This window comes from Pseudophryne corroboree, chromosome 5, assembly GCF_028390025.1.
Source record: "Pseudophryne corroboree isolate aPseCor3 chromosome 5, aPseCor3.hap2, whole genome shotgun sequence".
NCBI lineage: Eukaryota > Metazoa > Chordata > Amphibia > Anura > Myobatrachidae > Pseudophryne > Pseudophryne corroboree.
The window spans coordinates 521,140,683-521,157,501 of NC_086448.1; the positions used below are offsets into that span (position 1 = coordinate 521,140,683).

The 16,819-nt window shown below is 42.5% G+C and overlaps 1 protein-coding gene across 1 annotated transcript in view; it reads left to right on the forward strand.

Moving 5' to 3' along the window:
* The first annotated feature begins 12,249 nt into the window (after positions 1-12,249).
* Positions 12,250-16,819, forward strand: part of LOC134929624 (collagen alpha-1(I) chain-like) — a 70,855-nt gene continuing 66,285 nt past the window's right edge. Inside the window, exons 1-4 of the mRNA XM_063925209.1 lie at positions 12,250-12,320; positions 12,699-12,752; positions 13,371-13,425; positions 14,437-14,490. Coding sequence (XP_063781279.1) covers positions 12,250-12,320; positions 12,699-12,752; positions 13,371-13,425; positions 14,437-14,490 — 234 coding nt within the window. The remainder of the gene's footprint in view (positions 12,321-12,698; positions 12,753-13,370; positions 13,426-14,436; positions 14,491-16,819) is intronic.

The following is a 16,819-nucleotide window of genomic DNA, read 5'->3' on the forward strand; positions in this document are numbered from 1 at the left end:
CCTGCATCCCGACTATCGGGATATCATATCACACCCTTAGAACATGGTACCTTATACAATAGTTAAGTATTATTGCATCCTGTAGATTTTGGTCATACATTGGAAAAGTGGTCAGTTCATACAATAGTCAAAGGGGCTGATTCAGAGGTGGCGCACTGCCGATGTCGGACGAAGTGGAGCGATGTTTTGCTGCTGTGCATGCATCTCAACTGTGTCTATACAGAGTCGCAGGTATAATATGAAGTGCACGCATGAACAAGTGTATTGAAAATGTAGTGAGCTTTTCTGGACGGTGACAAGGAGGTAGCTTAGTGCACACACGGAGATGGCGTGTCTTGTGGAGTGATGAGGATGTGCGGGGGGTTAGCGGTTGTGTACACAGGCGCTCAACTGCTCACATAGGAGGCCATGGTTGTATGGAGAAACTGCACCTGCCATAGAACGTATACAAGTTTTGATGGTGCAACTGATAGGGGCGTCTGAATAAGCCCCAATCGGTATTACAGCGTGTGCATGTGCTGAAAGTGGGCATCTCAGTCCCTACATAGTCAGACGCAAGGGTGTACACCAGGGTAAGAGTTTGTATAAAGTCGCAGATTAGTGACTGTCAGTAGTTGTAGATGCAGCCCCTTCTACGGCCACCTCTGAATCAGCCCTAAAGTGTAAAAAATGATGCTTGGGTCAGTAGACATGATCAGAAAGATTGATACACATACAGATTTGGAAACTAAATAAGGTGATCCTTGCCATTGTAATGCTCGGCAGAGGGAGTAAGTCCTTCCCCTGATGTGTTCTCTTCTCTACAACTAGGTGACAATGATTTCCAGGAAGAGATATATTCAGAAGAATATGATTATGACAGAGGTCCATACAATGGCCACCAATCAGGAGATGATTACTTAATTACAGCAACAGACGTTCCAGATGAAGTTACGTTTTCTGGCTATTATCCCGATACTCAGCTTGAAACAGAAGAATCCGGTCCCTATCCATCTCCTACAGAATCGTTTTTTGCAGCAAGAGATGTAACTCCAATTACAACAAGACTTCCATATTACCATCATACTACTACAAGTGAAACCGAAGACATTCTTCCAGTGCCAGAGCTTTCCAATCAAGATGAGGGTATTTATTTTACTTGCTTAATTATATTTTATTCAGATTGTTAGTGATGTAGAGGCTATGATTCCCACTTCATTATGATACCCTTTTTACGTTTTTATTTTAATGAAAGACTCAGATCCTACTTGCCTACTCACTTGGAATGTGTTGGTGACTCATAAATATTGGTGAAATCTCACATGCTCCCAGAAGAGTAGTCCACCCTGCCGGGCTCGCACACTTCTGCGATCCATCCATTTCCTGGCTCCACCCACTGACACAGAGAACGGGGCAGGATTGGGGTGTAATGACACCATGCTGATTGAACTGCATAATTAAGTCCCACACCTAGATGGGTGATGTTGCACATCATGGCATATTGCAAAGGGCAGGGCCATGATAACATGAATTGTGATACTATGCCCCCTACACCAGCACCCAGGTCCCCGTTGGGGGAACAGCAAAAAGTAACTATGTATGTTTCTAATATGTCAGATAGTACTGTAATTCAGGAAAAAGTAATGTAAACCCTGCTGTATGCTCTCTCTTTAGGGTTGGTGGTTGATGGTACTTTACAGGCTCCTGAGTGGCCTGGGCCCCCTGGTTTCTCAGGGCTTCCTGGTACACTGTTCCCCCTAGTATCCACCTTCACTGATCATGAATATGTTTAAACTTTTATTATGCTTATACAGTAGTAGATACAGTAATACTTATAAAGTTTGCTCATCTGTCTTTACGTACTGTCTTTAGCAACAAATTTTATTGAAGAATTTCGGGTGGCCAGTATCTCTGGAGTGAGAATCACTACAGGATCACAAAGTAATTTGAAAGCCTATCAGCTTGGAACTAGAGCACATGTTACAAGACAATCACGGTAATGTATATATATATTATTAAATTCAGACGCTGTCTGTAAATCTAGCTGTGCGACATTGAGGGGGAAATTTATCAAAGCTTGTAAAGAGATAAAGAACCAACCTATCAGCTACTAATTGTCATTTTTCAAACACAGCCTAATTGGTTGATACTTTATTTCCCTCCATTTTATCTTTTTCCAAGCTTGGAAAAATTACCCCTAATAATCTGCCAGTCTAACAATATTTGCATAAAGTGCCAAACATCACTCTGTCAGCTGGAAAACTACCAGCAAACTTGATTAAACCCTATCAGGAATGATTGAACTTTGACCAAATGTACTCGATATCAAGTTGACTGATGCCACAATCTGTATTTGTGGGTGGATATTGGCTTAGTGCACTAATTGAGCTCCATGTGATACTGCCTTTCAAGCCTGATCATTTAACAAATGGACCTGTTAATTTTGAATAATTGATTTATGTACATGATCAAATAATTTGGGGCTTAGTTCAAACTACAGGATATGCCCAACTGTCAGCTGCTTAGTCCTCTGTGCTAGATATCAGGGGTTCAGTATGATTTACTGATGGACGGGATGCCAGCGGTCAGAATACCAACAGGGGCATCCCTTCCATCAGAATACCGACAGCCCCCTCTAAAGTCCCCTAACCCTCCTCTGCCCCCTACCCTAACCCTAACCCTCCCTTTTGAGTGCCTAAACCTAACCCTCGTGGGTGGGACTTAACCCTAACCCTTCACTCCCCGCTGACTAAACCTAACCTTCCCCACTTGATGCCTAACCCATCAAGTGGGGAAGGTTAGGTTTAAAAAAGAATAATAAAAAAAAAAATATCATGTCGACCTTTTCATGTGTCGTCCTTTCATGCGTCGACCATTTTCATGTGTCGACCATGTGTCAATGTCGACCATGTCAATGTCGGCCAATAGTGGTCAACCTAATGACTGTCGACCATAACATGGTCGACCATCCAAACGGATACCAAACTGTACAGCTAATATAGTTTTGTTTGTATCCCTAGCACATTGCATATTAGTGGTGCAGGCTTCTTTTTTTCAAATATGCAATAAAATGTAATAGCCTGACAGAAGCTGGAGGTGCAGGACTCTATGCGAGTCTGGACGGACTTTTAAAGCGGCGATTATTTGCATAGCAAAATCAGGTTGGTTTTGCCATGTAAATGATTGCTGCTTTAAAAATCTTATAAAGTACCACACCACTTGTTTCTCGCAGGCATTTACATTTTACCTGTGGTCTTTACTGGTATACTCCAAAGGTTTTTGTGATCATGGCTCATCCCACATAGTATTACTGATTTATTGGAAAAGTAGGTGATAATAATAATCTGATTCTGATTTAAATTTTGTTTGTTGTCTCTCACATTTATAGGCTGATTTTCCCCTATGGATTACCACAGGAATTTTCTCTGACCTCCACATTCAGAATGAGGGAAAGCGCAATTGAAGAAATGTGGAACCTATGGGATCTTGAATCAAAGAATGGGGCTGAACAATTTAGGTTGCGTCTTTATGGTGAAATGAATGCAGTAGATGTATACAATGCAGCTGCCACAGGACGAGACAAGGTCACAACATTTGAGAACGTGGAGTCACTCTTTGATGGAAAATGGCACAAACTGTCTTTGAGCGTCCGGCGAGATCAGCTAACGCTCTATGTTGACTGCAAGCAAGTTGGATCTTCTCCAGTCAGTCTGTATGGTACAGTTAAGACAGATGGAATTAGCACTTTGGCTCGGAGGATCAAAGATGATGCAACAGTTAATGTAAGTGAACGATATACATATAAAATCATTCTAACCAGAGGTGGGCCAACACAAAGATAGGCAGGGTCAAGATAAATTGAAACATTTGCCTGCCTACTGTACCTGTACCAAAAACTTTGCAGCCTAGTGACTCTTATACAATGCAGAGAGCATTTCATTAACTAATATAGGATACAGAGAGCATGCTAGTGAACACTATACAATAGAGAGTGTATCTTTGCATTGTTGTCATTGCCTAAAATACAAAAAGCATTCTAGTGACCACCATATAATACATAGAGCGTTCTAGTGACACAATGTATACAAAGTATCATTGTAACTGCCACACAATACAGAAAGCACTATTGTGACTGCCACACTATACATAGAGCATCCTTTTGGCCACCATACAATACAGAAATCTTCTTTGTGTCCGCCACAGAATACAGTTTTCTATTGACAACCACACAATACACAGAGCATCATTTTGATTGCCACACAATACAGAGAGCTTCCTAGTGCTATAATACAGTTAGCAGTCTAGTGTCTGCCACAAAATATAGAGAGCGTGCCCCATCCAAGCATAACATGTCCCTTGTACTTACATGGACAACTGTCAGAATGGAGGTTTCTTGCAGCATAAACAGGAACATTCTTAAGGGTATACAGTAGGTTCTGATTTGCTGGAACCGGTATGATTTTGGCAATATAACTGAGAAATTTAAAGCCATCATTTGCTATAAGCTGAAAAGAGGTTGGTTTGACTTAAAACATATTGCTGCTTTAAATTTATCAGTATATTGCCAAATTGTGAGGGTTCTAGCAAATCAGAACCTATTACATATAGATATATACCCCTTATACTTGCAAGATAAGGATTACCTTATCTTGCAAAACAAAAAGCTGTGTGGCCTATGCTCTGCAATAACATACGGCACAGCAGCAAATCTGATTTCATGCCAGCTATAGAAGTTTTTTTTTAAACTTTAGTAATTCAGGGATAAGAGCAAGCAGTGGACTGGCCTTTGTCCCTGACACCACCGGAGCCAAACCACGTCACAAACTCTACGTTTTTGTGTATATGCGCCCTCACCTTTATAGACACGTATACATATACAACTGCCTCTCAGATTTTTCTAGGCCTCAGTCATTACATCTGGTACATCTTTTCCATTTCACAAACCACAGCCACATGCCCTCCATTAGGATACCTGGAAAAAGATAAAATACATCATGGTATTATGTGTAAATGACCACAGTATTGAATATCATTGCAATAACATTTTCACTGTACAGATACACAACACTAGGCCCCGATTCAGAGTCAGACGCAGTTGCGGCCCTCCTCACGACACTACAAAGCCCTTCCGTGGTGTACATCCAGTCATAAAAGTGTACAAGGACAGAGACACCCACTCATAGCTACTAGAGACACTGCATTACTGTTTGGTGTGTGTATAGATGCACCATCGTAACTTGCTGTAGCCCTATGGGAAGCGCAGTTTCCCCATTTGAGTATGATCTCCTATGTGTGCAGCTGTGTGTCTTTATATGCAACTACTCTCAGCTACACACCCATGACACACGTGCAACGCTCCCCTTATGATGCGGCATCTCGATGCATCTTTTTACACAAGTTACCTCCCAGACCCAGTCATGGTCCAGGAACACCCTTTACATCTATGTTACCTTGTGTCAAAATTTTCTCTGTACTAACAAAATGGGGACACATACACAGTGCGACTTAGGCTCATTCACAGATGAAAGACATCACTCCACTGCCCCCAACTCAGAATCAGGCCCAATGTTTCTACCTTGCAGTATTGTAAAGTCTATTTTTATTTCATTTTAAATAAAAGGCTTACCAACTTTTTTTTCATCGTTATCTTTTTATACTGTAAGTCTGTTATACATGTATTCTGCTGGGAAACTAATCATTTTAATTCCTTGCTGTAGGTTGACTTACAACAGCTTGAGCTTTCGGCAGATGCATTAAGAGCAGGAGAAGCCACCTGCTGTGAATTGCCCGCAGTGGTGAGTATAGTGGATCCTGGTTGATCTAGCTGTCAAGTCACTGTTCAATAGTGTGTCTATCTAATAAAGAAGATCTGCATTAGATTGCGTAAAACCCTAAAAATAAGTTGTTTTAAATGAAATAACTACTGAAAGACTACTCTGTTCATGGGGAAAATTTTCTTATACACATAGGACTTTGATGAGGGGTCTATTTACTAAGCCTTGAACGGAGATAAAGTGGATGGAGATAAAGTACCAGCCAATCAGCTCCTAACTGCCATGTCACAGGCTGGGTTTGAAAAATGACAGTTAGGAGCTCATTGGGGTAAATTTACTAAGGTGGGAGATTGTTAGAACTGGTGATGTTGCCCATAGCAACCAATCAGATTATATCTATTATCTGCTAGAAGCAGCTAGATAAATGGTAAGTAGAATCTGACTGGTTGCCATGGGCAACATCACCAGTTCTAAAAATCTCCCACCTTAGTAAATTTACCCCATTGTCTGGTACTTTATCTCTATGCACTTTGGGGTTCATTCCGACCTGATCGCACGCTAGGATTTTTCGCTGCGCTGCGATCAGGTAACTACTGCGTATGCACTGCAATGCGCAGGCGCGTCGTACAGGTACAAAGCGGATCGTTGCTGAGCGATGGATTTAACAAAGAAATCCTTCGCACAGCCGATCGCAAGGAAATTTACAGGAAGAGGGCATTTGTGGATGGCAATTGACCGTTTTCTGGGAGTGGTTAGAAAAATGCAGGCGTGTCTAAGCGTTTGCAGGGCAGGTGTCTGACATCAATTTCGGACAAGAACAGGCTGAAGTGATCGCAGCGGCTAAGTAAGTTCTGAGCTACTCAGAAACTGCACAAAACTTTTTTGTACCGCTCGGCTGCACATGCGATCGCATCCTTGCAAAGCAAATATACACTCCCATATAGGCGGTAACTATCTGTTCGCAGTGCTGCAAAAAATAGCTAGCGAGCGATCAACTCGGAATGACCCCCTTTATCTCCATCTAATGCTTAGTAAATAGACACCTGAGTCTCAATTAGCAATCATCAAAAAATCTGCACTTTTGCCAAATGGTGACCTATTACAGTTGAAACCTATATAAGAACATGCCAAAGAGTCTATTAGTACCTTAAATGTGTGATAGCAACATAAAATACCATCCAGAAAGCTGCACAATATAAATTTTATAAAGACAGATATTTTTCTAACTAGAAATTATGCTGACTGGATGGAGAACAAAAAAAATCCTGCATTTAGACAGTGAGCATTTAAACTCACCAAGCTTCCTTCCTTCCTAAATAGCACTAGTGCCCTGGCCTAAATGGCACTAGTGCCCTGACCTAAATGGCACTAGTGCCCTGGCCTATATGGCACTAGTACCCTGGCCTAAATGGGACTAGTACCCTGGCCTAAATGGCACTAGTACCCTGGCCTAAATGGCACTTGTACCCTGGCCTATATGGCACTAGTGCCCTGGCCTAAATGGCACTAGTACCCTGGCCTAAATAGCACTAGTGCCCTGGCCTAAATGGCACTAGTACCCTGGCCTAAATGGCACTAGTACCCTGGCCTATATGGCACTAGTGCCCTTTCCTAAATGGCACTAGTATCCTGGATCAGTGATGCTTATCAGTATAGCTAAAGAAAAGCTACAACTTCATTTAAATCATATAGTATCCACACCTCCTTTTGATAGGAAAGTTTGCAACTCTGAAACATTCCTTACTGTGCTGGCAATAGATAAATCTATTCTCTAGTTTTGGTGTGTATCCCCATCAGCATAGTCCTTGGTATGAAAAGTTTAGACAAATCTTAGTATTACTTTGAATACATTTATACAAGGTTTGGTATATGTTGTCAAATGTTACATTTGTTGACATTCATCATGTTGACATGGGAGTGTAACATATTCACTAATGAAATGTTGACATGCTAACAAAATCTACAGTCAGCTGTGTGGCTGTTTCAGCAGTAAGCAAACCTTATATTGAACCTAACCTTAATGTGGTGGCTGCATAAAATGTTCCTGCAGTTGCAGCTTTACAGTCTGCAGCTAATGTCGTAGGTTGAGGCTAATATCCCAAAACTGTAGTTGCAGCGGTAAGTATGTCCCTAGCCCTAATCCTTAACCTAAACCTATTGTCAACTTTTTTTTTGCAGATGTTGAAATGTTAGCTGTTGACACCATAATTGTCGACATAACCATCGACTTTCTGACCGCATCCCTTTTAAACATGTTAGTTTTGTCACCTCTAAGGTCTTTTTTTCTTTCAAATTAAGCTAAAGAAATCTTATTGCCTACCGTTCCCCATAAGGTTGCCAAAACTGAAACCTTCTCAAGTTCTTCTATGATCTCATTATAAGACAGGAGCCCTGAACTTATAGTCAAGATGTGGTTTGGCTAGTGTCTTATATAGTTGTCAAACCATGTTTGCATCCTGTGCATATATATACTTTACTAGGGATCAGTACAAGATCTCAGCGGTCAGGAGACAGACGCCAAGAGCCCGACAGACGGGATCCCGGCGGCGAGTGCAGCGTTTCCCCTCGCGCGCTCGATGCTCTCGCCACCCTTCGGGCCCGGTGGCGACCTTAGGTCGCCAGAGGTTTCTATTACCCACCGGGTGGTGGTGTGGACCACCTCCCAAGAGGGGTAACCAGCCGGTGGTCAGGACTCCGACCACCGGTATTTCTGCTGGTGTCGGGATTCTGGCATCGTTATCCTGACCGCTGGTATCCCGACAGGCGGTCAATTGACAGTCTCCCCTTTACTAGAATATATGCCTTTTCAGCAGCAGACTGGCACTGAGTGCTGCACCCAAAAATTTTTTCCGTTAGTACAACTAAATCCTTTTTCTAGCTTCAATTCCCCATGTGTCCCGATTTAATTTCTACAATGCATAATTGTTCTAAATAGATAGTCTTCCAGTGCCGGTTCTAGTCCTTGTGGCGCCCAGGGCAAAAGTTTCCGTCCCCCCTCCCAGACAGGCAAAATAGGGTTAGTGCGCGCCTAAGGAGCACGCCAAAAATTAGGGGTGTGGCTCCATAGGGAAGGGGCGTGGCCACAAAATAGTACCAATTCACATTACACCGCACAGTAGTGTCCGTCAATCACATTACACCACACTGTAGTGTCCGTCAGTCACATTACACCACACAGTAGTGTCCGTCAGTCACATTACACCACACAGTAGTGTCAGTCAGTCACATCACACCACACAGTAGTGTCCGTCAGTCACATTACACCACACAGTAGTGTCAGTCAGTCACATCACACCACACAGTAGTGTCCGTCAGTCACATTACACCACACAGTAGTGTCCGTCAGTCACATCACACCACACAGTAGTGTCCGTCAGTCACATCACACCACACAGTAGTGTCCGTCAGTCACATCACACCACACAGTAGTGTCCGTCAGTCACATTACACCACACAGTAGTGTCCGTCAGTCACATTACACCACACAGTAGTACTCCTTATACCATGTTAGAGCCCCTTACATACATTACACCACAGTTGAGCAGAGCCCCTTATACACATTATGCCAGGTAGCCCATTGCACCAGGTAGCCCCTTATACACACTGCACTTATTAAGTGCCCTATGCAATACCCTTATTAGTAGTGCCCCCAGTAGTAATGCCCCTGGTGCAGATATGCCCCCGTCTAGATATACCTCCAGTAGTGCTGCCCCCTAGTAGCGTCGCTTAAACACACACAGAAACAAACAAACAAACAAAAAAACCCACAATACTCACCAGCCCTGCTCCTGCTTCTGCACCGCTGCTGTCCTCCACCTGGCTGCACGCTCCTCGGATCTATGGGAGAGACGTCATGACATCTCTCCCATAGCACCGTACAGCTGCACACTGCCTCAGCCGGAATCACGAGCTCAGCAGTGGGCTCCGGCAGTTGCTGCTGAGTGGGAGGTGCCGACTGCAGCGGGCACCCACACAGCACTGCGGCAGCCAGGGTGCAGGATGCAGGGTGTGAGTGAACGGCGGGCGTCTGCGGGTTGACTGTGGCCGCGCCCTCAAGCCACAGCTCTCCGGGCACCCGACCGGCTTGCCCGTGCATAGAACAACTCCTGAGTCTTACATATATGTACAATGAACCTAACCTGCCAATTACCCACCCAATATGTTATTCTGTGTAATTATTTTTCAAGGGAGTTATTACCCTGCTCTGTGTTTATATTAAAATTGTATTTAGTATAGTGTGTCATTTGCAAATATGGCTTACTTACTGTAGTCCATTCACAAGGTCATTAATAGCATAGACATCACGGTCTGATGCCTCAAATGTTGCCAAGGGATGGGGAACCTTTATATGTATACAACATTTGTACATATTATAATGCTGTTTTATATTAGGTCAAGTTGTATTCATTTGGTTTCGTAGCCCTGTAACACAGACTGGTGGATATGCTATGAAGTACTAAACCATAACATATTTGTTTGTTTACTGATAATATCTTGCAAAGCCAGTAATAATAGCTTAATATTAACAACATACAGTTTATTCAATAGCGTTTAAGTCATGATGTCAGGAAAGGTTAGAAGCAATGGGTTGGTACCTTGCAGCTGGAAGAGCAGGCCATATGTAGAAGATCATGAGTCGGGCAACCCTTGCCTATTAATGCAGTCCCAACCTGTTGAAGAAGACAACACAAAGAAACCCCAGATTTCCAATTTCCCTGGTCATAACATATTTTGTGTATAATGCTGTGTAATATGATTAGTGCTATATAAATAATCAATAATAGTAAATGAAAGCGTATGGTGAATCTCCTTTATTAGACATACTGTATGGGATTTAAAATGTGGAACATGCATTCTGCATCTCTTGAAAAGTTACAGTATCATTTCTGGACAGCTACAAGTTCTCAGCCCCATATCCTGTAGCATTATATAGGAAATGGACGGGACCTACCCTTTGTAGTTATGTTCGTGGAATAAGTGACTGCTGCGCAGTAAAGAGACTCATTTGTTTAAGAAAAAATAATTTCTAGAGCATATTTATGTGTGTGTACGTATGTGTCATGCTGCAATAAGCATTTTGTTTTAATGAATATTACCTAAAAGACATATTGACACGTTATTTTTTTCTTTGTGCAGAAAGATGAAAGGGTGAGTATTCAGATATTATGCATATAAAAAACTAAACTGAACAGCATATGGATAGTTTTAGATAAGCATTATATTTTTTCTTAAGTGTGCAGATCTTGATGAAAATTGCAACTGCCTGCCTGGTGAGCCAGGGTTTTCTGGATTTCCTGGATCAAAAGTAAGACTATACACATAATACATAAATACTGCTTTACTGGATGCATAGCAATAGTATCTGAATTTGCCTTTTATTTTGTAGGGGGAAAAGGGCAGCCAGGGACCAACAGGTTATATTGGAATTCATGGTAGACAAGTAAGTAATTAAAGTAATAAAAATGCAGAAGAGCATACAATGTGCAATATTTATTTTCAAGGCCCCAGCGACAGTACAACATTCACAAAGCTGGAAGATTGGGTTGTAGTGAGACTTAGCCTATCAGAGTGCTTGCTGTGTAGTTCCTATTGTAGTAGCTGTGCCTCCTGTGACCTTACACTGTCCCATTCCTGTAGATCACAGGTTCTCAAACTCGGTCCTCAGGACCCCACACAGTGCATGTTTTGCAGGTCTCCTCACAGAATCACAAGTGAAATAATTAGCTCCACCTGCAGACCTTTTAAAATGTGTCAGTTAGTAATTAATACACCTGTGCACCTGCTGGGTTACCTGCAAAACATGCACTGTGTGGGGTCCTGAGGACCGAGTTTGAGAACCTATGCTGTAGATCAGAGGTTCTCAAACTCGGTCCTCGGGAGCCCACACAGTGCATGTTTTGCAGGTAACCCAGCAGTTGCACAGGTGTATTAATTACTCACTGACACATTTTAAAAGGTCCACAGGTGGAGCTAATTATTTTACTTGCGATTCTGTGAGGAGATCTGCAAAACATGCACTGTGTGGGCCCCCGAGGACCGAGTTTGAGAACCTCTGCTGTAGATTATCCAGTAGACCAATTATTAGAGGCTGTATTGTTTGTCCCATTAATTATTACACTAGTGTATTTATATTCATGCTATAAGGTACCGTAGTTTTGTGTACTGAACAGCAAAGTATGGAACCTTTATAGCATAAATATTAATACACTAATATATGTCAGCCGCAACCACCGTGATGTTATCACATGATGTGACATATTCCTGTGCTCACATAAAACCAGAAGAGAGACTCACCTTTTATGCTACACATGGGTGTAAAGTCAGTGAAGATTAGTATAATGCTTGCAGCAGAGCCATAACTAGACTTTTTGGTGCCCTGTGCCAGAGAGAGAATTGCCGCCCCCCCCCCCCCCCCCATTTTTCCAATAGGGCTTCAAATAGTTAGAATTCTCTATCTTAGAATTATCTAGATTTCTATGCAAGGGCAGATAGCTCAATGATTAGATTGTCTGACTGCAATGCTACAGGCAATGAGTTTGAATCCCGGGTATATCAGAATCTAGAAATGTAATAAAGGACAGTGTGACTGCATAAGAAAGAAATCTCAAGTTGAGTTCATGAATGTTGTATAGGTATTAGCAACAGAAGGGGTCAGGGTAGGAGACAAGGAATGTCAGGAGGTGCTGTGCTTCAAAAAGGGGGGAAGCTGCAAGTGACAGTAATTAAAAGAGATAATTGACAAGTGCCGCCTGCCTTTCAGCGCTATGTGCGGTGCTCCCTCCCCACACACCTAGTTACGGCCCTGGCTTGCAGTCTAGAAGGCAAATTACTCCCTCAGAGACACTCGCACGGTGAACTAAGACAGATGCATATAGAGCAGATAAATATTTGCTATTTAAAGTACCAATAAAACTATATAACATTGTTTCCTCTTTCTTTTTATAGGGATACAGAGGCTCTAAAGGAGGAGAAGGAAGAAGGGGTGATACAGGGCCCAGGGTATGTAAAGGTGCTAACAACATGCAGCTCTCCTTCAGATTGCTAGAATTGCTTTGAATCTCTTCTCTTAAAACATTAATCAGGTGATACTGTATATCAAAAAGTGAAAAGAGTGGAGAAGAGGGCCTGTGAAGAAGTTGCTGATAGCAACCAATCAGCTTTCAGGTAGCTTTGATCAGGTACTTTCTATAAACTGATAAGAGTAAACTGATTGGTTGCTATGGGCGACTCCTCTACTGGTCACTTCTCCACTCTTTTCACTGCTTAATACCCCTAAGTTTCAGTTAATGTGTCATTAACCTGTTAAGACCCATTGTCCTGATAATATGACATACATTTGTGCACAACAAAATACTATTCCTACATATTTGTAGACATACAGTATAGACCCAATGTACTATACATAGGACACGTAATAATTTGTTAAATGTTTGAGTAAGTTTATCAATAAATATTTTGAAAATATACATTTTCGTATTATGGGTTTTAATAGGTTAACTGGCAGATTCACCAACAATACTGATTCATCTTACAGTGTTAATACCTATGTCCCACACTTGACAACCAAAAAAGAACAAGCATCATTATACCAATTTAACATTTTGTGTAAAATTGAAGATTGAATAAAAAGTCAAGGGTGTATCTAGGAGTCCGATCACCCAGGCAAAGTAAGGTACTGCAACTCCCACCACACACACTCACACACACTCTCACACACACACACTAAGTTACATTTTCTTTCCCCATGCTCCCCACCCAAACCCCCCATTGTCATTACCCTCCTCATCATTTATTACCCTCCTCACATTACCACCCTCATCATTACACACCTCACATCACCCCACTCATCACTACCAAATTGGGTTGTGTAGCATTGGGCTGCCGAAAGACTGTCAGACATTCTCCCTGTGACACAGCTGATCCCACTGCACCAGGCTAGGTGACCGTATAGCTGCACCACCATCTGCATCTCCCACTCCTGGCACCCAGCCTGCAGTCCGTGATGATGGCAGAGGACGTGGACCCACTGCTGCTGCAATTCAGGGGTGCAAGGAGAGCTTCGGATGGTGGCAGTTATGCGGGGTACTGGCCTAGCGGTCGGAGTGTGCCCCGCCGAATGAGATCACCTGCCTGGCCACGCTCTACACCACTTCCAGGTCTATCTGAGCCAGCCTGGATTACCAAGAGCATGGACAATGAGGCGCTCTGCCGACTGCCGGTGCTTTACTCTACACCCTAGTTGCGGGCTACACAGCCTGGCGCCCCCCCCCCCCCCCCCTTTGTGGTTGGTGCCCCTGGCGAGTGCCATCCTGGGTAAGGGGTAGAAATGCCCCTGTGAAATATTGCTGTTTATTTTATTATTAAGCACATAGTTTTGCATGCACATGCTTGTTTATTATTATGTAGCTATCTCCAATATATAGTTGTTGTTATATAGTTGTCAGAGAGAATCAGTCATCGACTAAATTCCTAGTAACAGCAATGCCAATCTATTTACTTATATTAAAACTGTCTGTAGGTATTTGGTTTTCTTTACAAGGTACAGTTGATATTTTGTGGAGTAGTTGGGATAGCACAATAAGCTACTTATTGCTTATAGGAAAGTCTGCCACAATTACATGTTTCTTAATAATTGGTGAATGTTATCATGATTATAAATAGGGGTCTATTAATTATCTAACAGGGAGACCCAGGTCCTGATGGCTCTGAAGGTCCTTCTGGGTTCACAGGAGACATCGTAAGTACATACTCATATTTTTATAGCTAGATGACAACAAACACCTTACAAAAATGCATTTGTGTTTCTCATATTTAAACTCTAGTTAAACTTTGGAAACTTGGTAAATGGCGCTATCGATGTTTATGCAATGTTTACCACTCTGTAAGTTGCCCTTTCTCAAAAGAAAGGAGCACATGTAAGTATCAGCTATACAGCTTTATATAAGTTTGGTCACAGTAGATCAAAATCCAACTATATTTGTGGGGTAGTTACTGTATTCTATTTTGAGAGATCATCTCCTTGTTAATGCAGAAGAACTGAATATGTTTATGTTGGATAATAACATTTTCATAAGCAAGATAAAATTGCCTGCTAGTCTTTTTACAGGTTAAGCAAATAGAAAATATGTAGAGAAACTATAATTACATAGGGGAAAACACTGCTACAGGATCAGAGTATTTTGTCCCTCCAGGAATGGGTCATGTTGGGAGGTATATAATTGCAGGATTAGACTGGCCCTCAGGGGTATAGGGGAACCTCCAGTGGGCCCCACTGCCTGATGACCCCCTCCTCTAGGGATCACTGCCTGAGGGCCCACCCTCTCCTCTAGGGATCACTGCCTGATGACCCACCCCCTCCTCTAGGGATCACTGCTTAAGGGCCCACCCTCTCCTTTAGGGATCGCTGCCTGATGACCCACCCTCTTCTCTAGGGATAACTGCCTAAGGGCCTACCCTCTCCTCTAGGGATCACTGCCTGATGACCCACCCCCTCCTCTAGGGATAACTGCCTAAGGGCCCACCCTCTCCTTTAGGGATCACTGCCTGATGACCCGCCCCCTCCTCTAGGGATCACTGCCAGAGGACCCACCCTCTTCTCTAGTGATCAGGATCCAGACTGTGCACTTCAAACTATACATTACACGTATTTTACATTGTACTGCACAGGACTTTGTGATTCTGTTATTAATTTGGTATAGTTTCATGCATATACTAGCAGTATTTACTATTTATTAGAAATGAGCGGGTTCGGTTCCTTGAGATCCGAACCCCCCCGAACTTCACGTGGTTTACACGGGTCCGATCCAGCCTCGGATCTTCCCGTCTTGCTCGGTTAACACGTTCGCGCCCGAACGACATCATCCCGCTGTCGTATTCTCGCAAGATTTGTATTGCATATAAAGAGCCGCGCGTCGCCGCCATTTTCACTCGTGTATTGGAGATGAGAGCGAGAGGACGTGGCTGCGTTCTCTCAGTTTCTGTGTTTAGTGTGCTGCAAATATCTGTGCTCAGTGTGCTGCAAATATCTGTGCTCAGTGTGCTGAAAATATCTATGTTCTCTGCCTGAAAACGCTCCATATCTGTGCTGCATTGTAGTTGTGCGCAGTATATAGTAGGAGGTCAGTGCAGAATTTTGCTGACCACCAGTATATATATATATATATATATATATATATATATACACAAAGGATACAAAGGAGAAGCGGCACTCACGGCTGGATTCAAATGAAGACGATACCACAGCAGTACGTATCAACGTTTCAATTCAATAGAATTTTCGTCAGTATCCTGATACGTACTGCTGTGGTATCGTCTTCATTTGAATAAAGCCGTGAGTGCCGCTTCTCCTTTGTATATGTGTCTGAGTTTTCAGCTGCTGAGGGCACCGGGCCAAATGTTTCCTATTATGTGAGTGCCGGTCCATGACTCTATATATATATATATATATATATATATATATATAGCAGTACGGCACAGTAGTCCATTGCTCTACCTCTGTGTCGTCAAGTATACTATCCATATCTGTGCTGCATTGTAGTTGTGCGCAGTATATAGTAGGAGGACAGTGCAGAATTTTGATGACCACCAGTATATATATATATATATATATATAGCGGTATGGTACAGTAGTCCATTGCTCTACCTCTGTGTCGTCAAGTAAACTATCCATATCTGTGCTGCATTGTAGTTGTGCGCAGTATATAGTAGGAGGACAGTGCAGAATTTTGATGACCACCAGTATATATATAGCAGTATGGTACAGTAGTCCATTGCTCTACCTCTGTGTCGTCAAGTATACTATCCATATCTGTGCTGCATTGTAGTTGTGCGCAGTATATAGTAGGAGGACAGTGCAGAATTTTGCCGACCACCAGTATATATATAGCAGTACGGTACAGTAGTCCATTGCTCTACCTCTGTGTCATCAAGTATACTATCCATATCTGTGCTGCATTGTAGTTGTGCACAGTATATAGTAGGAGGACAGTGCAGAATTTTGCTGACCACCAGTATATATATATATATATATATATATATATATATATATATGCATCCAATTTATTGGA